This window comes from Ambystoma mexicanum, chromosome 12 (genome assembly GCF_040938575.1).
Source record: "Ambystoma mexicanum isolate Mex_15411 chromosome 12, UKY_AmexF1_1, whole genome shotgun sequence".
Lineage (NCBI taxonomy): Eukaryota > Metazoa > Chordata > Amphibia > Caudata > Ambystomatidae > Ambystoma > Ambystoma mexicanum.
In genome coordinates, this window is record NC_090936.1 from 287,729,215 (window position 1) to 287,754,132 (window position 24,918).

Genomic DNA, 24,918 nt, shown 5'->3' on the forward strand with positions numbered 1-24,918 from the left:
CACTGCAGAGGTATTTTCAGTGCAATTTTTTCACTGACTACGTTTTTGTTGGCTACATTTTCACTGGTTACTCGTGTAACTTGCTCAACGGGATGTTCCTGTCAATTGAATTGAATGTCCTTTTTCTAAATCTAGGAATGCAGCTAAGTCTTCTCCACCCCCACCCCCCAACCCCTTGCCCTATCACCTCTAACCAAATCTAAAGCCTACTTCAATATGCTTACTGCACTAGGCCCACTCCTCCAGTCTGGCTAGTATACATTTTAAGAATCCTACATGATATCCAATACAAAAATGGGCCTATAGCAATGGTATCCTTTGAACAATGGCACTATTAAACGTCACCTCCCAGAAGCCGGTATACCGTGCTGTTCCCCGAATCGATGACTGCTTCAAACGGATTACCCAGGATCGGTAGTCACTACCATTGAGTGAACCAGATGAAAGCATTTGGGTTCAAGCCATTGAGACCCGCTGCTTTTCCATCTTTAAGGTAGGAAAATGTAATGCTGCAACCTGCATAGTTTACAAGAGGAACATTCCCAACCTTACTATCCTAGAACATTTCCTAGAAGTGTCATCCACCTTTCTTGTGAAATTGAGCCTTCATGTGCCCTCTTCCTTCTTTCTTGTGAAATTGAGCCTTCATGTGCCCTCTTCCTTTATTTTCCCCTCCCCAAGTAACCAGTTTCCAAACAATTTCGAATTGTTTGAAGCTACCACATCATTTAAACAAAAATCCCATGGTTTCGTTGTATGCTCTCCTTTTTTTCATCTTTAACAATGTTTTGTATTCCGTTTCATGCTAAATCTGGCTGGTCGTGAAGGCACCACTCCTTGCGTCAGTATTCAGTTTCCTTTGCCTACTTGCAGTCTACATCGAACCAAGGAGCATGTTTATGCAGTGAGAAGCTATATAATCGAGTCTCCGTTTATTGGACATTTATTTTCAGATGCTTATAACCAGGAGCTCAAACTGGTGATGATAAACAATTGGTCTTGTACTTGTGTAGCATTGATTGGCTGTTAATACGGATTTCTGAACTCTGTCCTGGAGGCGCAGAGGTTCAGAAGGCCAACCTAGTTTCTTGGAACAAGGTAACCTCTGGACAAGCCAGACCAATCAGGGTAGCGATCGCGGCGGTCAAGACTAGGTCTCAAGAGGGGTGAGGGTGACTGAAAGCCCGCAATGAGCACACAAAGCGAGGACACTTACAAATTACTCCAAGCAGGTGTTATATTAAAAATATATACATATTTATTACAAGGCCTTTGTAACATTGACCGTAGCGAGAAATCACAATAAAACTCAAGTAAACCAACACATACCAAACCAACACAATATATATACAAATACAAACGAGTCTAACGAGTTAGAAGCACGAAATGTGTAGACCACCTATATGGGGAGGAAAACGGGCAGTGCGAATAATAATTAGATCCAGTCCGCCTTTTAGTTAGGTGCCTCTGAAGGAAGTCCAAGCCCTACAAAGAGTGGAGCCTTGTGCTCAAAAGTACCTGCACACGCTGGTGCCAACGAGCAAAAAGGGGATTCTCTTCGACGGAATCAAGCAGTTTAGTTCGGCGAACAAATGAAGATGAACAGAGCTCTGCGACTCAAGCGCAGGTTCCACAGTGGGCAGAAGCAGAGCGCGAGTACGGAAAGGCGTGCTGTTTGACACAGCGGGGAAAAGCTATGGGCTCCTGCAGGAAGGCGACCAGTTCCTAGCTATGCTACTCACCGGTCCCCGATGCAAGCAGACCCAGGCTTCTCCGCGTCAGTTTCAGTGCTGGCAGGTTCAGATGGGAGCAGGGGATGTCTCGTTGTGTAGATTCCGCAGCAGCAGAAGTTGAGTTGGGGACGTCCCAAACGCAGTGACCCCACACAGTTTGTTACCACAGCAGGCAACGGAGCGGCCATGTGTATTTCAGCCAAATGTACACTACTCACTTCAGACCTGGGAATGCCAAGTGTACGAATCGTGTGAGAGTGACAAGGACCCGTAATACAACACAACCTGACGGCGGTTACAGAGCAAGACTCCTGGGTAGACTGGTCAGTTTGCTGGATGGCCCAGAGACACTTCCAAAGGCTTACGTGCAGGAGATGGTGAAGATGCCGAGAATAGTTGTTCCCACTATTCCAGTACAGGCCTTCTCGTTCGATCAGAGGTAGAAAGGGTTTCACAAAGCGACAGCAGTGCAGAGGAGCAGTCCTTCAGCGGGTCACCAGCGATTCCTCGGTTCAGTCTTTTGGTTGCAGGATACTTGGCTCCCATATTCCTTTGTTCGTGAGAACTCAGGAGATCGACATGGTAGTGATGTTTCCAGCCCCCTCTTATCCACGGTTCCCTTCGCGCCAAAACGGAGGGGACCCAATGGGAGATCTGCTCACAAAACACTCAGACCATACGTGGACCTATCACGAACCACGGAGGCCCCAGGTATTCACACCACCCTAGACTCTCTGGCACTCAGGATGTGTATTGGGGCCAGACATCCCAGCCCACATCCTGGAGGCACACACAAGGCCTGTAGAAGCCCGCGAAAGCATCTGTGTTTCGCGGGAAAGTACATGCCCAAATAAGGAAGGCCCCGGGTCGGCTCGACCTAGGGGAGGTGAAGGGGCAAAACGGTCAGCAGACAGGACAAAGAGTCGCGTGGTCTGGCCATTTTGGGAGCCAGGCCACCATTTTGGGCTAAGCACGAGAAACGCGCTTAAAATGATGCCAAAAGGAGCTAAAAAAACACAAGAAACGATCGCTGCCACCATTCCTGTCCGTGATTCACTTGTACCATTCATTTACAATCCACAGAGAGTATCTAGGACCTGTGGAAGGCTAGAGACCCAAGAGAGCTGTAACTTAGTTTACAATGCCCTCTTGTCTCATGTTACGCGAAAGCAGCAACATAATAAAGAAATTACGGATAACAACGTTTCCCGGTACTGACTGTCTTAAGGGCATGTCAGTTTCCCCGTAAGAATGGAGCGAAAGCCCAGAGGAGTGCGGCAGAAGGCTGCACTTCTCTGGCAAAGTCTAGATCATGGTGAAAACAACAGCAAAAAGTTAAGGGGTTGCCACATGGAAGGAAACTTACCCACAACTAAGAAATCTTTCCTAACACTCGCCCCTCCCAGACTATGGACAGGGGGAACTAATCCACCCCTGCATGAGTCTCTTGTTCAGGTCGGTTAAACATTCTGGACAACCCATGAGCATTGCTATGTTGGACACCTGGCCTATGCTCAATAGTGAAATCTGTTGGGTGTCCTGACCCACGTTTGGACTATTATGCTGCAACATTTGGTACTGTGGGTTTAGGAGATCCAAGAGGGCGGAAAAGCCCACATTTGCGCCCGAATCTGGGAAAACCGCACAGTTTTGTGCACAACAAAGTGGTCCCCTGACCTGCCACCCACCAGTGCAAGCATGATGGGCCAGGGGTGCCATGAGTGGAATGTGTGCCAAAGGAAAAACAGCAGTGCCTGTTAGCTTAAAAGCGCTTTAAAATCACCTTTGTTTCCCTGAATGCAAGCTAAAAATGCCTATTTTAAACATCACAAGATATTCAAAAATCTCAATAAACACCAGCAGACATTTGGCAGAATGTATTCTTGTGTGCATACAAAATCTGGAAAGATGAAGATCCCAAAACAATGTTTATAACAAAACTGGCTGAGCTGTGGATGTCAGCAGCTTAGGTTAAATGGACAGAAAGCCACTAAAATCAACATTTTTAAAATAAATGAGTGACCTACTTTTGAGTGTAACATAGGTTGCAACTGTTAAATGTCATAGTTTTGAACTTGGAATCAGCATTCTAGCTGCATGTGCAAAAATTGTAAGTTTGATTTGAATGAAGAAAAACTGGGAACAAAAGTGACATTTAGCTGAAGCCTGGCTTAATGAAACTGGATTCTGCCTGACAACTACTCCCAACAGGAGAGGGAATTCAGCAGCTGTGTTCCCAGGCCTGGCTGCATCCTGCTGCCACTGCCAAAAGGAGATGATGCCTCTCTGATTGAATTAGGGGAGTGGCACCTGGGGACTACAGGAAACTAAACAAAGCACTGTCCCTGGCTCAGGCAAATGTTATATTAGGGGGGTCGTAAAATGGCTTCCTCTTGGGAGAAACTGGGAGGGGCAGTGCCTGTGAGAGCAAGCTGAGCTTGGGGGAAGTGGATAAACCAGAAATTCCACCATGTGCTTTGGAAAACCACACCCCTTTGGGGCTGGAGCATGATTTTTAAAAAAGATGGATAATTCATAGTGCGGACTTGTAAAAAATTATATAAATAACATCATCATTCTTGTGATTTTTCTGTGCACATTTTAAGAGGTGTTAGGACCCTGTGGTATGTTCTTGGGGATAGTAGCGGAAAAAAGGTTGTTACTCCAAATGTATGCATGTTAAAAATCTGACACTTTATCATCTGAAACCCATATCCCTGGTGCACATTTGTGTAAAATCTGGAAAGGTTTAGAGGTCGTTATCTGGATGAAAAGGGGAGAATTCTCTTATAAGTGGACACAACCTCTTACAAAGACAGGGATCAGATGGTTTGGTGCTACAGAAAATATGTTAACTGGACCTATAATATTAGAAAAATGGTACATGGATAAATATGTATTTGGGTCAGAAATAGATTTGTGTGCAATTTGACAAGGGGAGGTTCCTCTGACCATAAAACCTACAGCATCACTCTGACACTCCATTTCTTTCCCCCAATCAAGAGAGAGAGGAAAGCTTGGCCAATGATAAGTGAGAGGGGCAGGTTTAGCTAGGCCCAGGCACACACCCATTTTCAAAACACATAAAAGGAACATTGAAACCCAGGTAGAGACATTCACTTTCCACTTTCTTGCGGGACGCTTTGCCGGGAGACTCCAGACTTCAAATCCAGAACTTTACTTCAGAACTTGTAGCAGAGAGGCTAACCCACAAGCTGAGTTCTCTTCAGCAGGCCTCAAAAATCATTTGCAAACTATTCAACCGCCGGGTGTGCGGTTTGCTGCTTGTTAAGAATCCACTTGATCCAGACCCGCAGAACCAGAGACCGCTGTATCCGGAACCGCTAGCAGAACCGATAACAGAACCGGAGACCCAGAGACCAGATTGCTGTGAAGAACCACTAGCAGAAGTCCAACCGGTTGACCCGATCCGTGACTAAGTCGCATTCCTGTCCAAAATCTAGTGCGAGTACCCAGCTAGCACTGTGCCAAAACCAATCTCTTAGGCTAAAATATTTTGGATTAGATTATTTTAAACTATTAGAACTGCCTCCTCGAATCGTGTCATTCTGTCATCTTTAAAACTGAAAACTGTCATCTGTCATTCTGAGCTTTAAAATTTAAAATCGTAAAAACTACCTTTACTAAATCGGCCATATCTCCGGAACCGTTTTTTAACTTTCATCTTAAAGCTAAGATTCTAGGCTTTCCAACAAACCCAGAACCGACTTCCTACTCCTTATAGTGCCTCCGTAATTGCGCTCGACGCACGCAACTAAATTGCCGCGATTTGACATTTTGCTTAATTTCAGCCACGTGTAAAAATATTTGTCCTTGCTGAAATTCGTGTGCAACCTGACAATTATTCATAGAGCATTGCTAAAGTGATCCTGAATTAATTTAAAGTATCTCTCACTCACCCTGAACCTCCTATAGGGAATTAAAAGCAATTTGAGTATATTTTTCACTTCATTGCCACCACATTTAAAAGGATTTTGCCTGTGTTTAAAACTCCTACCTGTTTTCCTCTAAGCTTGCTAGGGGGGAACTGAATTATATTTGATTGCATTCCTGAGAACTGTGTGCTTTCCTCCCATCTCTTTACCTTGCATAAAGGGGGGGTTGAATTGTCAAAGAAAAGTGATTACATTGTCTTTTGTTGAAGTCCTATCAAGTTTATTTTCTGTACTGCATTTTCATTCATCATTGCATTGTCCTCAAAGCCATAAAAGCATTCTCAGCTACTTTATCCTCTCTATATCACTTCTAAGCCATCAAAAAAGAGTGTACCACTGTAACATTACCCATTGTTGATCACTATCATCCTCACAAGTGTGCTATCAAATATTAATTTACTATAAAAGTGTGATATATATATTGTTTAAATTTCAAATAAACCTTTTAATTTGCAAAACAAACCTACTTCTTGGCTCAGTGGGGTCAGGGGGATTCTAAGAGAGGGGTGTTATATAAGGGTTGTCATCCAGAGTAAACGAACTGGACATAAAAATACATCAATAAGGGCTTCCATCAGCATCCCAGACTAGGCATTGACTTAGCTGTAGTGTTGAATTGAAGTCGCTTACAAGTCGAATCCTTGTAGACTTATGGACCACCAAAGCAACTTTGGATTCTCTCCCTTCATGTTCATTAGCCACTTTAAGCGCTTATGGTCAATTTGCACAGTGAAGTGGGTCCCCTAGAGGTAGGGCCTCAGCTTCCGTAGGGCCCACACAACAGAGAAACGTTCTTTCTCCACTGTGGACCATCTGAGCTCTCTGTCCTTAAGCTGGCGACTAATAAAACCAATAGGGTGTTCCTTACCCTTCTCATCTACTTGCGATAGTACAGCTCCTATCCCAGTGTCAGAGGCGTCCGTCTGCACAATAAAAGGTCTTTGATAATCAGGGGCCCTGAGGACAGGGGCCTGGCACAAGGAGTCTTTTAAGCCATTGAAGGCCTTCTCACACTCGTCGGTCCAAGTTACCTTCTTGGGTTTCTTCAGAGTGGTGAGGGCAGTCAGAGGGGCAGATATGGTGCCATAGTCTGCCATGAAGTTGCGGTAATACCCAGTGAGTCCTAAGAAGGCTCTCACTTGGGTCTGTGTAGTGGGGGGTAGGCCAGTCTTGTACTGCTTGTACTTTACTGGGGAAGAGGCTGTATCCTCCCTCCACCTACTTCATGTCCAAGGTAAACCACTGAGCCTTGTCCAATCTGGCATTTACTAGCCTTTATGGTCAAGTGTGCTTTCTGAAGAGCCTGGAGCACAATCCCGAGGTGTTTCACATGGTCTTCCCAGGTGGCACTGAAAACTGCTATATCGTCCAGATATGCAAGACAGAATTTGTCCAACCCATTCAACACATGATTCACAAGCCTCTGGAAAGTGGCAGGTGCATTTTTCAACCCGAACGGCATTACCCTGAACTGGTAAAGGCCGTCTGGAGTAGAAAACGCTGTCTTCTCCTTGGCATGTTCTGCTAAAGCTATTTGCCAATAGCCCGCAGTGAGGTAAAACGTGCTGAGGTACTTGGAGGCACCCAAAGTATCCACCAGTTCATCTGTTCGAGGCAAGGGGTGTGCATCTGTCTTGGTGACAGCATTCAGAGCCCTGTAATCCACGCAGAACCTCAATTCAGATGTGCCTGCCTTTGGAACCAAAACCACAGGGCTGGACCAAGGACTACTAGAGGGTTCAATCACCCCAAGGTCTAACATCTTGTTGACCTCGGTCTTAATGTAAGACCGTACTTTGTCTGACATCCTGTATCCCCTACTTTTAGTAGGTACACTGTCTCCTGTGTCTGTTATGTTTGCACCAAGGTGTTAAACCAGGCGACTGTGAAAACGGGGGGGAAAACTGCCGAAGCAAACTTTTCACCTCAGCCTGCTGGTTAGAAGTCAGGTGAGGGGCCACTCGGACACCCTCAAAGGAGCTATCTGAAGGACTGCTTTGGAACAGGTCGGGGGGAGGTTCACACTCCTCTTCCTCAACATCTGAAGCCAGTAGCAGTGCTGCGATTTCGACTCTTGGGACGAAAGCCTTCAGCCTATTTACGTGGAACACATTTGGAGCCTGTCCAGGCCTTCCAAGGTCCACTAAATAGTTAACCTCACCCAGGGGCTCCACCACTGTGTGGGCCTGACCATTTGTCCTGTAAAGCGCAAGGCCTTTTGGGATTCATGATCAGGACTTGCTGACCAGGTGTAAAGTTGATGAGGGAAGCTTTCTGGTCGTACCAATGTTTCACCAGCGCTTGTCCTGCCTTCAATTTATCACTAGCCAAGCCCATCAGAAGTACCATCCGTTTTCTGAGCCCCAGCACATAATCTACTACGTTGGTAGTAACGGGGAGTGGGCATCTCCCATCCCTCTTTGACTACGGCTAAGGGTCCCCGTACAGGATGACTGAACAGAAGTTTGAAGGGGTTGAAGCCAACACCCTCCTGTGGTACCTCTCGGTAGGCAAACAGTAAGCATGGTAAAAGAAGATCCCATTTTCTTCTCTGAGGTTCTTCCAGAGCCGCATTCATGCTCTTTAACGTTCTGTTGAAACGTTCCACCAGACCATTGGTCTGGGGTTGGTATGCAGAAGAGAACTTGTAGGTGACCCCACATTCTTTCCACATAGCCTGCATATACTTTGACATAAAGTTGCTGCCTCTGTCAGACACAACTTCTTTAGGGAAGCCAACCCTAGTAAAGATGCCCAGTAACGCTTTTGCAACTGACTTGGCAGTTACATTTTTTAATTCGATGGCCTCAGGATATCTGGTAGCATAGTCGACTAGCACCAAGATAAATCTATTGCCTGAGGATGTCTGCGGGTCAAGGGCCCAACGATGTCGATCCCTATTCCCACAACTGGGAGTGGTACCAATGGAGCTTGGATTGTTGAGCCACTCTTACCAGATAACTGGCAGGAGGCACAACTCCTGCAGTGACTTTCTACTTGCACCCCCATCTTGGGCCAGTCGAAGTGCATGGATAACCTTTGCTTGGTCCTCTTAATACCAAGGTGACCAGCAAGGGGCACTTCATGCGCCAACTGCAGGAGGAAGGGTCTTGCAGCAAGGGGAACCACCAACCTCCTATGGTCTCCTTCTGTAGACTCTGTGGGCTCACTATACAGGAGTCCACCTTCCCAATAAATCCGATGCGTCCCAGGAGGTTCACCCTCAAGCTGGGAGCAGGCCTGTCTCCTTAGGCCTTCCAGAGATGGCCACTCACGTTGGCCTTTACTGAATTCTTCCCTGTCAGGACCACCTTCTACTAACAAGTCTTTTAGTTCAGGATGGTCATTGGGGTCAAATACTTCAGGCATCGCCACCTCTTTGTCAGGCCCGGGCGATTGACCAACTTCCTCCACCGCAGTGGTAGGCGAGTTTGGGGGAATGTTCTCTTTCCCTTGTCTTGACTTGTTTACTCCTTTCGCCTTCGGTTTCCCCTTCGGCTGGGGCGGCTTATTGGTCTTGGCCAATGCTGCCCGTGTTTGAGACCGTGTGCAGGGTCTGTCGGCAGTGTCTCCTACGAGCCCTAAAGCTTTGAGATCGTTGCCTAACAAGACCTTTCCTGGGACGTTTCTCTGATTGCTCACTGGAATCCTGACTGCTGTAACATTTAAAGTAAGATTTACAGGTATTACTGGGAACATGCGAGGTGGGCCGTCAGTCAACTTAGTGGGCATCAGAGTAGCTCTGGCAACTTCCTCTGAGTCTACCAAGGTAGAATCCACTACAGTTCGACTGCACCCACTATCCCGAAGAGCTGGAGTATCCACTCCATTGATCAGCACACTGTCTTTAAAGTAGTGCTTGGTATTATCTGGAATCCTAGCATAAGCCTCTGCGACTTTAGGCTCCCAGGAACCCAGGGAAACAAACTACCTCAGCTTCTATCCCGCTGGGGAAGGAGTCTGAGGAGAAGGATGCTCCTGTAATCTCTTCTTCCTCGTAGGAGGAGAAGGCCAGATTAGTGGAGTGGGCCCCCAAAGGTTTAACCTTACACCGGGGATCCCCCTTCACGTGGTCAGTTGCTCCACAAGCAAAACAAGATCCATTGGGTCTGTTTACATAGGGAGGCTTATTGTAACCAGAGTTCTGTTTCGGAGGCTGACCTCCACTACCCTGTGAGTTCTCTTGTGTCTTACCCTTATTTTTCTTTTTGTGGCCCTTTTGAGAAGATGATTTATCAGATTCTCCACCCTCCTTATCTCTTGACTTTTTCCCTTCCTCCTGCTTACCAGGATGAGTTTTGTCCTAATGGGACACTCGATGTGACACCCATAAATCTGCGGCAGTGTCCAGCTTCTTAGGATCTATCTCCTTCGAATTGGCCAAATGCTGCTTAAGCTCCAGGGAAGAAGATGCAAAAATATGTTCCAGCATGACAAGACTTATCATGCCTTCAAAGGTAGAAACCTTATAACCTTCGACCCAGCCAGTCAAGTTTTTTAAGGATTCGGTTACATAATTTACCCAAGAACCACCTTCTTTTTTCTTTACTCTCGGAATCGTTTTAAATATTGGGCAGGATTCTTTCCAAACTTTAAAATGAGAGTTTGCTTTAACATTGCGAAGTCCGTTCGCTCAGCCTTCGACATTTCCATAATGGCACTACAGCCAGAATGGGGCAGTCTGCTGAGTAACCAGGCAATTTTATCAGCATTGTCAACTTGTTGAACTTCGCATGCATACTCAAACGTATTCAGCCAGTCCATAATGCAATTCTTTTCCTCATACACACTTAGCAGATCTTTTGGAAACCGTGGATGAGAGGAGGCCCCAGACCCATGTCCGGGACCCTTGGATCCATTTGCAACCTGAAGCTTGGCCAGTTCCAACTGGTGATCCCTGTCTTTCTGTTTTTCTGCCTGTTCGATTCTTAGTTTGGTCATGTTGAAATCAAGCTCCTTCTGCCTAAACAGCAGCTCTTGCTTCTTGAATTCAAGCATGGCCTCCCCATCAATACTGGCAGAGGAAACATTAGACATCACATCCTCCCTGTCCTCGTGGTCGCGGTGGACCAGTGCAGCGGCAGAACCGTCGGTTCTACCAGTGAGAGCAGCCCCACCTCCTTCCGCACTGTCCTCAGAAGTTCTAGCGTCAAGCTGCGCTTCTTGCCACGCCACGATTCTTTGGATCATATCCATTTTGGTGACTTGAGAGGAGACCCCTCTCTCTGCACACATCTTTTTCAATGTTTCGGATTTAGAAGCATTTAAAGTTAACAAGGTATTTGTTTCCATTCTATTAGATAGGACTATGGCCTTTTAAAAGTTATACTACGACAATTCACTACGTGTCCTGGTAGGAATAACTTAAAATGCCTTCGCTCGTGCGCATCACCGGATACCTTCGGTCGTATCCCACCGCTGTACACCAATTTGTTAAGACGGATTTCTGAACTCTGTCCTGGAGGCGCAGAGGTTCAGAAGGCCAACCTAGTTTCTTGGAACAGGGTAACCTCTGGACAAGCCAGACCAATCAGGGTAGCGATCGCGGCGGTCAAGACTAGGTCTCAAGAGGGGTGAGGGTGACTGAAAGCCCGCAATGAGCACACAAAGCAAGGACACTTACAAATTACTCCAAGCAAGTGTTATATTAAATATATATATACACATTTATTACAAGGCCTTTGTAACATTGACCGTAGCGAGAAATCACAATAAAACTCAAGTAAACCAACACATACCAAACCAATACAATATATATACAAATACAAACGAGTCTAACGAGTCAGACACACGAAATGTGTAGACCCCCTAGATGGGGATGAAAACGGGCAGTGCCAATAAAATTAGACCCAGTCCGCCTTCAGAGGCACCTAACTAAAAGGAAGTCCAAGCCCTATGAAGAGTGGAGCCTTGTGCTCAAAAGTACCTGCACACGCTGGTGCCAATGGGCAAAAAGGGGAGTCTCTTCGAGGGAATCAGGCAGTTTAGTTCGGCGAACAAATGAAGATGAACAGAGCTCCGCGACTCAAGCGCAGGTTCCACAGTGGGCAGAAGCAGAGCGCGAGTACGGAAAGGCGTGCTGTTTGACACAGTGGGGAAAAGCTATGGGCTCCTGCAGGAGGGCGACCAGTTCCTAGCTATGCTACTCACCGGTCCCCGATGCAAGCAGACCCAGGCTTCTCCGCGTCAGTTTCAGTGCTGGCAGGTTCAGATAGGAGCAGGGGACGTCTCGTCGTCATGTAGATTCCGCAGCAGCAGAAGTTGATTTGGGGACGTCCCAAACGCAGTGAACCCGCACAGTTTGTTACCACAGCAAGCAACGGAGCGGCCGTGTGTATTTCAGCCAAATGTACACTACTCACTTCAGACCTGGGAATGCCAAGTGTACAAATCGTGTGAGAGTGACAAGGACTCGTAATACAACACAACCTGACGGCGGTTACAGAGCAAGACTCCTGGGTAGGCTGGTCAGTCTGCTGGATGGCCCAGAGACACTTCCGAAGGCTTACGTGCAGGAGATGGTGAAGATGCCGAGAATAGTTGTTCCACCTATTCCAAGGGTCCAAGTACCAGTACAGGCCTTCTCGTTCGATCAGAGGTAGAAAGGGTTTCACAAAGCGACAGCAGTGCAGAGGAGCAGTCCTTCAGCGGGTCACCAGCGATTCCTCGGTTCAGCCTCGTGGTTGCAAGATACTTGGCTCCTGTATTCCTTTGTTCGTGAGAACTCAGGAGATCGACATGGTAGTGGTGTTTCCAGCCCCCTCTTATCCACGGTTCCCTTTGCGCCAAAACGGAAGGGACCCAATGGGAGATCTGCTCACAAAACACTTGCACCATACGTGGAGCTATCACGGACCACGGAGGTCCCAGGCATTCACACCACCCTAGACTCTCTGGCACCCAGGATGTGTATTGGGACCAGACATCCCAGCCCACATCCTGGAGGCAAACACAATGCCTGTAGAAGCCCGCAAAAGCATCTGTGTTTTGCGGGAAAGTACATGCCCAAATAAGGAAGGCCTCAGGTCGGCTCGACCTGGGGGAGGTGAAGGGGGCAAGACGATCAGCGGACAGGACAAAGAGCCACGTGGTCTGGCCATTTTGGGAGCCAGGCCACCATTTTGGGCTAAGCGCGAGAAACGCGCTTAAAACGCCAAAAGGAGCTCAAAAACACAAGAAACGATCGCTGCCACCATTCCTGTCCGTGATTCACTTGTACCGTTCATTTACAATCCAAAGAGAGTATCTAGGACCTGTAGAAGGCTACAGACCCAAGAGAGCTGTAACTTCGCTTACAGTGCCCTCTTGTGTCATGTTGCGCGAAAGCAGCAACATGATAAAGAAACTATGGAAAACAACGTTTCCCGGTGCTGACTGTCTTAAGGGCATGTCAGTTTCCCTGTAAGAATGAAGCGGAAGCCTAGAGGAGTGCAGTAGAAGGCTGCACTTCTCTGGCAAAGTCTAGATCATGGTGAAAACAGCAAAAAGTTTAGGGGTTGCCACATGGAAGGAAAATTACCCACAATTAAGAAATCTTTCCTAACATTGGCACACATCGCTTATTTCATTGGATTAGATGCAACTTTCCTAGGACTCCTTATTTAAGCTCAATGTAGGTTGTTCTGTTCCATCTTTGTATGAATACTTCACAACTAGTCCCACCCATTGTAAATTGGAGGGGTACATTATTGCTCTCTTCCTGCTCTGGACCATGAAATTCTAGGAATTTGTGTATAGATGAAAAAATTATGTAATCAATAATTGAGGAATATCCCCCTCTCCTGAATGTGCCCCTGGCAGGACTATATCTGGTGCATTTAACTTTTATCTCCACCAGGCCAAACTCACTCATTTGATTGTCAAGATGCCTACGCCAATCAGATTCTGTAAATCAGGGTTTCTCTGTGAAGGGGTAGAACAGACCTATTCCAAAATTCAGAGTTTATTACAAAATTTAGCTCTTGGTCCTATATTACGTTCGGATCTTCCATGATCACCACATTATATATATTTAATCCCCATATTTGGGACATCAGATTTTACTTTTTTCAGAGCATTTAGATTTAAAACATCTGCTTTTGTGGGACTGTAAATATTGAAAATGAATAGCTTTTTGTGGATGTCAATATCAGAGGCCTATTTAACAGCCATTGTTTTGCAATCCAGGACCAGCCTTTCAACTTGCAATCCTGCTTATTGTTGGGTCAATGTAACTAGTCCTCTTTTTGTTCTGATCCTTCAAGCTTAATTGCAAATGTTTTATAACTCGGAACATGGATCAAGAAGCCAAGTTTCCTGTAGACATCCTTGGTTAAAAGTTCTTAAATAAGCAAGCTGGTCAACATCGTAAAGTTCATTCCATATCATACTCTAGCAATGTTCCACGAGAATTACCACCAAGACAATCCTGAAAAGGGTGAACTAGCCCTGTTCATTTCTGAAGGAGCCTTACAGAGCCTTAGAGATTCTGCGGCTGTTGCAATTGCATGCATTCGCGCATCAGGGGTTCTTTGGTATGACCTTTATTTGCCTGATGGGCCTGCTTCAACTCTGGCTTTCAGAGATAATTATCGAAACGTAAGATCTGGCGAGGAGGTGCATCTCCTTAACCCTGATCCGTCTTGCACTGCTGTTAGGTAGAATTGCATGCAGTACCCTCTGGGACCACCACATACAATTAGGACTACAGGTATACCTCTGTACTACACAGTTTGTGGTAGCGAGCTGAGCAGCCATACTTGTCTCAAGAGGGCATGTGAGCAGTACAAGAATGTTACACACAGGTCTTACAATCACAGTGGTACAAGTAGACACTTGCACTCAAGGTTTCTTGGTAAAACACTTATTCATTTATTACACAGTCATTTAGAAAACCTTCACTAGAAGGAGGCAACTTAATATTATACACAAATATACTTCAATACCAAACCAATAAGTTCTGAGTAAATTAATCCCCCCTGAAATAGGAGCAAAATGGCATTTTGGTTACTTTGAATGGGAGTAAAAAGGCCCAATTTAATAAAATGGATCACACATACTTTCTTAGGCAGTGCAAATAGTTTCAGTTCACTAGAGGACTCAATTCTGTTCAATAGGCCTAGGCCAAAGTCAATGGGCTAGTGTCTTGGATAGGAAAGAGCAGTTATTGTAGTAAACGGTAAAGTCTTTGCCAATGTTCTCGGAAGTTGTTTGTACGAAAAAGAATCATATGTTGGAGTCACAAGGTGATTCGGCCTTCAAGTTGGGAAAGTTTCTCAAACTTTCACCGCGAGAGGTAAGTTCTCTCAATTGGGTTGGTACAGTACCTTAGTATACAGAAAAATATGCAGCTGAAGACGTTGATTCCCGGCAGTTCCTAAGCCTCAGTCGTGGGGACAAGAGGGAGGACGTCGGGGGACTACTGCACGGGGGCAGGTCAAACAAGCTGGCAAAACACAAGATCTTTGGTTCGAGTAGCTGTCATCAAACACACAAGCTGGTGTCCTTCCCCATGGTTAATCCTAACCAGCTCCGAGAATGGTATCCAGGTGGCTTACGAGTTGATTGGTCCCACCAACTCAAAGGAAGAACTCGCCCTTGAAGGGGCTTCTCTGTCGAGATGAACTTGGCGATTCGGACCTGCAGCAGGGCTTCACCGGGCATGCCAACGGTCCAGGAGTTGCAGCAGCCATCCTCTTCCAGCTTGTCTTCGGTTCTTTCGTTCCAGTGGTGTACTCTGCTTTCCAGTCCAAGAGACTCTCCTTTTAAACAGTTTGCTCCCTTTCATAAAAGCCTAGCTGCCACTCACCCTTCAGGGTGGCTGTCCGTGCCGGACAGTCAACCCGCCAATCACGCCAGTGCATTTGGATCTTCTAGGAGACTAAGCACAGGGAGTTTCGGGCACCTTACTCACTTCCTGCCCACCCCAGACACTCAGACTCCAGAGTCGGTCTTCAGTCCTGAAGCCCGCCAAAGGCATAGAAACAAAAGGACCAAACCTAGTTTGGTGCACAGAGAACCTCTAGAAGGACCTTTAAAAAAAAAAAATGGCGAAAAAAGAAGACCGGGACCTGTTTCAACAGAGGTGCTTAAGGCGCCTTCTTGAAAAACATGGCTCCCGCGGTTTTTTAGCTACCGGTGTTCGTGGTCCGGAAAAATCATGGTAAGTTGTTGTAAAAGCCTACACCAGCCATTTCGATAGGAAAGGGTCGCATTTGACTGCTACATGAGCTTCGAGACATAGGGGGGATACTAGGTAACCCCTCCAGCACTCTATAGGAAGATAGTGTGTGTTGGGTCTAGGAATTTAAAAAGACTAGTAAAAGTAACCTTACATTCTCTGGGAAACAGTAGTTTAACCCAGAGAAGATATTTAAACCTTTGGGAAGTCTAAAAAGACATCCCTGTGTCACTGCACTGAGGGTGCTGTGTAACACACATGAAAAGATGCCTATGGAGTTATCTTAAAACTCCATAATCAAAGAACACGAGTAAAACACACATCAAAATACATGAATGGGAAAAAAAGCTCACACTCTTTACAGGTAAAAAAATCAAGTCCTCAAAAATCCAGCAAAGTTGCTGGGGGGGTCTCTAAGGTGAAGGGAATTCTCCCTAACAACCGCCTAGTATGCCCACTGTGCAGGATTAATGTAATCATGCCATACATCGTGAATGTGGTAATTCCTGAATTTTTCATCTAAATAGAGCTTGCTCACTTTTACTGCCAGGGGGTTCTCGCTTAATTAGAGAAACTTGGAAGTGTGGGGTGTTAAATGTAAAATGAACGTTACAGGCCAAGCAATACAGTGGACCGACCCATGTCCCTCTGTGCCAAAGGTGGATGCAGAGTCTCTGCCCCACTAGCCTTCGATCTAGTTTTAGGCTCAACGTCATCTTGCTTTAGGGCTTTGTTACCTGTCTCATGCCACTCTACTCTTAAGCGTTTTAGGGACACAAACACAGGATTCCAATTGTTAGTGCAACATTGCTAGCAATGGTTGTATTGTATTGTATTTGGTTATTTATATAGCACTCTTTTCCCACTTTTTTGTGGCCTCAATGCGCTTTTCTGGTAGGAACGTCCTCAGTGACCATAGTCAATGTGGTGGAAAATTCTAAGAGGTTTAGTTTAGGAGATTGGTGTGTGCATTTTGCCGGTCTAGGAATTAGGTGGCTGGCTAGGCTTGACTAAGCAGCCCAAAGAGACGCCATGAACGTGGGTGGGTGCTGTTGGTGGTTTGCAATAGATTGCTATTGTATAGAGTCAATGTGTGGCCAGCTGTACCGAGTACCTTTCGGATGGTAGTCGCTGTATGCTAGTGGCAGAGGTGTTGATGTAAGTTAGGTGTTTCAGTCTGGACAGCTATGTGTGTTGCTAGACCGGATGTCCTTAGTCATAGCGGTATTTTACAGTGCATGGTTGCATGGCCGTGCCTGCGGCCTGTGTCCACGCTAGTGGTGTGTATACGTACCATAGTCTTGGAAGTAGTTTGGCTGGAGGTTTCACAATATAATAGGCCGAGAAAAAAACGAAACCTAAATTTGTGATTCCCGACTAGTACAGAACATTCGTATTCAACAGGGTGGAGGGTTGATAAGGCAAACTTACAGTGACACATACATACATGCCACACTCAAAAACTAGTACCAGAGCCTGTTCCGTGTCCAGTTGCCCCATCTGCTTTGGTTGTATCCTCTTGTTCTTTTAGGCGTCAAAACCTCGGAGGCTTGTCTTGCCTTGGGGCCGGGCTGGTCTTTGTCTTCGGGGCCTCTCTCTTGCCGGATGAAACTTTCTTTCAAATTTGGGAGGCGTTCTCTTATCTGCTGTTGTCAAAAAAAAGAGTTTTAATTCAGTAATGACTAGATTATTGAATAGTATTTTAGATATCTAGGGGCCAAAGCGGAATCATCAGCTATTCTGGACAGTGCCTAGGAATGGCTTAATCATTCCTTACCAACAAGCAATTCCATTTCACCATTTGAATCCGCTCCATTGACTCCGAGCTGTGGTGTGAGGCAGGGCTCAGCGTTGTTGCCTCTTATGTTTTATTCTAGAACTCCTCTTTAATACATTTTGAGTGAACATTTTTAAAGGGATGGCAGTCAGCTGATTTTTAAAATGTTTTCCACGCTATACGAAACGCAATGCTAAATTTGCAACTTGTATCATTGACATTGTTCAAGGGAGCAGTAGTGATGGCTTCCAGATCAACCCCAATAAAACAGAAAATACTTGTGGTCCTAGCATAGACCTGCGCTTTGCCATCCACTGTTTGGCCAGCACAACAGGTAGCAGAATGGCGAAAACTGTAAATAATCCAGCTCTTTCAATGCATAACAAACCCAGGTTTACTAACTTGGTGAACGAAGTTTTCTAACTCCTATTTCACAAACGGATCTTCCTGTACCATACCTTCTCAGGAAGAGTCCAAGCTACTTTGGAATTAGTAATTTCACACTTTGACAATGCAAATTGTATCGGTTTCTACAGGTCCAAAATGTAGCAATCGGCTACTTAACTGATTAAGTATGGTTGTGGCTTTCTCACTGGTTATCAATTAACAAAAGATTAGAGTTCAAGTCTCTCTGTGGTGCACAGCCTTCCCCATTTTGATCCTGTTCCATAACTGTAATATATACAAAATATAAATCTGAGATCCCTCCAATCTCAGAAGACAATGCTGCTGGTTTTAGACAGTAGATTTGGGGGCCTCTTATTTTCGGTAATGACCCTTAATTTGAGCAATCTTCAAACACCCTGAAAAATATTACTGTACCTTTACCTTTCAGTAATCGGCTGAGATCCCATCTCTCTTCTTAAATTCTCTCTAATCTGACCAGTAGCAGAACTGCCTAGTTTCAGTGCCAAGAAGCGACCTAGCTGGTTCTAGTTTGTGCTTCATAAATATCCACTGACCTAACATAAACGTTAATCTGTGGCATGGAGGGTGAGCGAGATCTGCATTAAACAAACTTGGACACAAACCACACAAAATTGGGAGAAATGTACAGGCAACAAGTATTTTTGAGTTGACAAATGAGAAGTGGGTCAATGTGGTTTCCAATCACGGGATGTTGCAGACGAACCGTGCAGACCCCACTCAGTAGGCACAAGTAGTTTGGTTTGGCTTTATGGGTTTTGAGGAGATTGTGTATGGTTTTGAGTGACAGATGATTATGGTTAGAAAGTGTGTCTAGAGTGATATTTGGGTGAGAAAAGGGGTTCGGTTTGCAATAGTTTTGGACCAAGATATGCTCACAGAACATTGGGCACCCAGGGCAGGGCAGGATGAGTTTCTCCTCAAAACATCTGATGCCTTGGAATGTTAACATCCCCAAGACTGGGTCAAACTCGATTGTCCCAGGGGTTTTTGAGTGGAGACAAACCAGATTTGGCGTCGCAATAGCCTCATTTGATGGCAGCATGTCATTTCCACAGCAGGTCCCATGTATCCCCAAACCTGCAGGCGGGCATTTCCCTGGTGTCGTGAAGAGTGGGGGGCACATTTGAAAGACCCTACCTTGGCAAGTGCAGGAAACCGGGATAACATTCACAGGGAAGTTTTAAGTGCTCCAGCACAATTTTTTGCTTGGCTTTTGCAGATAATCTATACGTCAATTATAAATCTAATTTTATTTACAAATGCTGCCTGTGAAATGTCTTTTACAGTAGAATGGTCGGCAACATTGTGAAAATTGTTCTACTTTTTAACTTGAAAAAAAATGTTTTTTACTAGCAATGTACACTTGTTTATAGGAGACATAAATACACAATAAATAAATACATTTTTCTGGTCGTAGGTGACAAGTCTGTGGGGGGCAATCCCAGGGCATTAATGATCTCTAAGGAAGGGTTAAGTGTGAAATTTGGGGATAGTATGTGTAGTATCGGAGATGGTAAGAAGACATCTGGATTCAGGTAAGGCACAGGAGACCAGTATATATAAAAGGAGTATATTTATTTATAAGTTACAGAGTTACAGGGCTAGTTATATAGAAAGGACAGGGAGCTAAACAGATGACATCCTTTCAGTAAGGTTCTCCCATCCTGTGTTCACAACTGTAGTTCTTGGAACCTTCAGGTCCCATCACATTCCATATGACATAGCTGTGTTCTACCATCAGCAGCACTGTGTGCACCCAGTGCAAATAGATAAGTACAACACTACAGTATGTGACAACATGGTCTTCAAGGTGGACCGATTTGCTGAAATAACAGTATTTGGAGCCGTCAGTAACTTGCAGCATGACTTCTGCTAGAGGTTCATAGGCAACCCGAGCCACCCACCCACCCATCCGCTGCTCGAGAAGGTGGTTTACAGCCATATTATCGTATACTCCTATAAATGTACCACTGTACATAGTTTTCTGGGGAAAAAACAAAAATGGCGTCTTAGCCATGCGGGTGGAGTAACATCGAGTTTTTGGTGGTACGTTGGAGTTTGGCCCCATCTGCCACTCGCCCCCAGGCTGAAAAATAATAACAAAGCGATATTTCAGGTCTCTGCCACTAGATGGCAGAACATGCACAGAATTGTATACCTTGGATCAAACTTGAAAATGGTTGCTATAGGGAAATGAAGGTTTTTTATGCCTTTTTAGGCATTTTGACTCCAGTAAATGGGCTGTGCCTAGGACAACATTGCAGTGTTCTCAGTATGGGTTAAACAGTGAAGTAAATTGGGTGAGTAAAAATGTGTAATATTTGGATTCTTAGCAATTGTCTTATAAGCAAACTATTTTCTTTATTTGGGTCTCTTCCTGCAGCACAGTAACTCTCGCCCTGCGCTTCTGTTTCAAGCCAAGCTACACTTTTCCACGCCCTTAACATTTTTAATTGTGTCCTTTCTTATCCAACTGTTCTAGGATATCAAATTATGCCTGAAAACATGTAGGTTGCAGACCACATTTTTGGCTGTGGTTGTTGAACTCCAGTATAGTATCCCCTGATAGTTGGCGCTTAGATGCTGCCGGGTTCGTATTTAAGACTCCTTTGTTTTCTCCTGTCATCTTATTTTGTTTTATCCCATAGGTGATGTTCATCTCTGACAGGAAGTTTACGGGAGAAGAGGATCCTGCAGCTAAAGTAGATTGCCAGACAGAAGTGATTGTGTCCGACAAGCACCATTTTGTGCTGAAGAAAATGAAGGCACTTGGGGCTTCTTGGAATGAAGTAGCTTACATAGGTCAGTAAACTGTTCTCTATTGGTTTTTGCAATTTTGCAAAGAAAGTCAACCGACCTGTTTACATAAAAATATGTTGTCGATTTTTATGGCCCAGAAAAAAAATACCACTAGACCTGTAGGGCGAGTTCCTTGGTTTACATACTCGACCCAAGAGAAATGCACTCGCACCAAAGGGACTGGTAACAAAATATTTGCCAGTGCTTCTTGTCGTGATTTTGTTTATTTTCTGAAATGCAAATTACTTTCCATAAAAACAGTACAAAATGCAGAATACAATACAAATATATATTACAATAAGGACAATATCTACAAAATCTCAAGAGCCCAGAAACAATTAGCAACTTGGCACATTAATGATCATGCAGATTCACTTTTCATGTCATACTTCTGAGCAAACGTTTCCTCAGGTAAAGTGCTGATTTTAAGTATGTAAGCAGGGACCAACCCACATGGGGTGAGTCGTCCCACAATAAATATATTAAAGCAGGCCGATATTGCACAAAACCCATTTTAAGCAGTTAGGGCAGTAAGGGCAGTAGGGCAGAACCACTCACTTTCGCATATGCAGGATCAAAAAAATACCAAGTGTGCAAGATCCTCATGTGGCGCATCACACAGAGGGCAAGACCAATTGGAATCCCCCCCAGACCAAGCCGCCACCACTGCCCGTAATGGGACACAGTTAAACCGTTGCCTAGTTATAAGTATGTAGTCTGTCTGGAATTCTGCCCACAGCAAATATTTATGAACACACGGGGACATGATGGTCATTAACCCTCTGTTCTTTGGTTTCAGCAGCTCCCCACCTTTTCTATTAGAGCTCACATGGTCGTAGAAACCGGCGGTCAACAATTTTCTCGCATCTGGAGAGCACACTGCGGGGTGGGAACAAATGTGTAGTATTAATTGCCCTCAATTTGTTTCATAACGTGGCACAGCTATGGGACCTTACCACTGGAATCTTTGGCAATCATAGAAGTGATCAGTTCCTGGCTAGGAGTAGCTCTTTCGTGGCCCCAAAGCCTGAGCGAGTGCAGGGCGGGCTGCAAGGAAACCACATCCCTGATTGGCCTACAGCCCAGTTCCATGTATACTCCAGAATTTGGAGCCGACGATGGCAGGCCCAAAAATGATCTCCACTATTTGAACAGCATGAACATTAGCATAGCCTCACAGCTCCATACCAAATCTGGCCACAGAGGCCGCCTTGCCTTTGTACAGCTTGAGCAATAAATCAATTTGTCACGGTTTTACACATGGTCATTGCCCTGATAGCCCCACCCAGAGTGCTTTTTGTAAAATGGTGCATGTCGCCATAAGCAAAATTCAGTTTTGGTGCAATGCGCCAAGCAGGCACAGTGAAACTTGCATTTTCCATTTACTGCAAAATAAGTGCGTTTGCAGTAAATGGAAAATACGTTTCTAACATCCCCATGCTCGCCAGCAAGGTCGAGTATCAAGCAAATGGTACTCGCCCTTCATAAAAACTACTAGCCAATGCTGGTGGGCTAGTCGATTTTGCAAGCTTGTGAACATATATTCTTCAAATGCCACATTACACTGAAATTCATTGTAGAAATTAAAAATATCAGGTCCGTTCAACTCATTTTGACCGACCAAATAGAGATGCACAGATACACACTTGTGTGTATGTTTTGGGAGTAGGTGTGTGGGCTTGGTGGAGAGGGTCATGGGTTAGTTTGTAGGGATATTGTGTGGGAGACTACAGCAGGAAAGACGGGGGTCAATCAAGGTCACTCAAAATTAGTAGACCAAATAAAAGGTGCTTTTAAATATGTAGAGGCAATCAGGACTCATCGTGTCCTGTGCTGGACATTCATTTAACCAATCAGTGCATTTTGGGGAATTCTATTTTTGGATCCCTTCAGTTCTTCAGTGAAATGGTTTGGGTTGATTGTGTGGAATCTAATTGGTCGAATCCGATTTGGTTGAGTTTATTTTTTTTTTCTTTTCCATCTCGAAAATTGGCTGCAAATATATACTCGGGAGTGTGATGCTGGAAATGCATCGGAGGGAGAGGGCCTCCTTGTCCTTTACTGCTTTTTATTGTGCGTTCTGTCATGTTTTCTGCGCAGGAGTTCATGTGGAACTCCTGGTGGTGCAGCTCTCTTTTGGTTTGGTGAACAGACCGATGGGATACCCTTATGGCACCCATGGGTAGGAGTGCAAGCCTTTGCCCTTAGTGTATGTTTTTGGGCATGCGTGGGTGGCCCACAGAGCAGGGTACGGACTGGTGGCAGCTCCGTGCTGAAATGACTGGTGCCCTTAGCGTCCTCCATTTTGGGATGCCCAGGCCCGGTCATTGGAATCGGTAGATTCCTGATGGAGACAAAATGGCCCCCATGACCTCTTGCCCTCCTTCGCCTGTTACGTTGACCTTCCTGAAGTCCCGGGAAGCCCCGACTCTGTCCCTTCCCCTTGACTGGCTGTTGGGTGGAAGTTCCATATATGGTAGTGTGGGGAAGTGCTGACCAGACTGGCTGGAGCCTTCTCAACGAGCGTATGTTGTGGGTACACCTGTGGGTGGGATCTGGGTGAACGGAGTGTGTGCCGAATACGCATTGTATGTTGTGGGTGTCTAGTATCTGGTGGTTGACACAATGACTGAGACAGCCCTGCCCGAAACCGGTATGAATGCAGAATGGAGTGTTGAATGGCTCGGTACTTGTCCCAATACACATAACTTGTTGTGAGTGTCTGGAGAGAAGTGCATGGCCTGAATGCACCGTGTGCCTGATTGGCTGGCTGGCTGGCTGGCTGCCTGCCTGCCTGAATGCCCTTAGTCATGATTGGATGCTTGAGTATGACCCAGCGGAATGAATGGGAGATCAACAGTATATCTGGGGACCTCTCACTGCTAGGAATCGTGTTCAGAAGCTGAAGTCCACTATAACGAGTAACTGGAGTGAATCTTGACCTTGAAGCCCTGCTGGACGAGAAGAATTGCTGTTGCTCTCCTTCACAATCTGAAAGCTGCTGTGTCTCCAAGGACTGACCCAGAGAGGACCTGGTAAGGCGCCCTCTTCCCGAGCTACGAGGGACCATCATGCAACAGCTGATCTTTGCCTAAGCTCCCTGGTAGACAGACCTTCGACAGGCTGCCGACCCGATACTGGGACTGCTGCGGAATCACAAAGTGAAGCGCCCGGACTGTTGTCCGCCACTGTCGACGACCGCCGTCGCCGATCGGAGCCGCCTTGCTCCTGTTTTGCCTAAGAACTTCATTGATCCAAGGACGCTCTCGTCCGCATCGTCGCTGCTGTATCCTGCTGGAGAAGGCCTGACCGTCGACGTGCCGAGGAGCATCCGCCCGTGTGTTTCCTGCCACCCAAAGACCACAGACGCTGACGACTCAAAGCCCTTGCTGGGCCACAGTTCTTCAAACTCTTTGCGGTCCAGAACTATCGACACTGAGGTGCCCCGCACACCTCTTCCTTGCAGGACGTTTACGCTTCCCCGTCAACGAGCACCGTTGGGAACGACGCAGCCACTTCAACGTCGTAGCTCGACCTGTTCTCCGTCGGACGTTCGACCCGTGGCTCCTGCCTGAAAGGGAGGATACTCAAAAAGGGCCTTCGATTCCCCAACGGAGAACGCTACAACGCCAAGGTACTGTGGGTTTGTAGAACTATTGGAAAGTCTAGTGTGAAAAATATATGGACTGGGCTTGTGATAAATGTTTGCTTTACAGGTTGTCCAGGTGGGGGGGGGATCTCCGCACAGAGCTATGTTTAACGGTAGGGACCAGTATTCTGCCAATTGTTCAAGCATCTTGCTTTCCTTCCTCTCTCTACTGCTGGTTTCCTCTTTATTTTGATCTGTGTGTCATTCTGACCGCATGCACTTTAATGAGATCTGATAACGTTAGTGGTACCACTTTAGAACTGTATACATTTACCATTGTTGATTTTCGGTATACAAAGTGAGTTATCATGATAGTGTATGTGACCTTGACTATTAATTATATAAAGACTGTGTTTTAACCGATAGTGTGTGCAGACATTCCTTTGTGGGTGCTTGGGGACTACACTGTACTTAAG

At 45.7% G+C, this 24,918-nt stretch overlaps 1 protein-coding gene across 1 annotated transcript in view; it reads left to right on the top strand.

Annotated features, from left to right (window-relative positions):
- Positions 1–24,918, top strand: part of CMAS (cytidine monophosphate N-acetylneuraminic acid synthetase) — a 177,446-nt gene that overhangs the window by 109,286 nt on the left and 43,242 nt on the right. Inside the window, exon 8 of the mRNA XM_069628448.1 lies at positions 20,703–20,856. Coding sequence (XP_069484549.1) covers positions 20,703–20,856 — 154 coding nt within the window. The remainder of the gene's footprint in view (positions 1–20,702; positions 20,857–24,918) is intronic.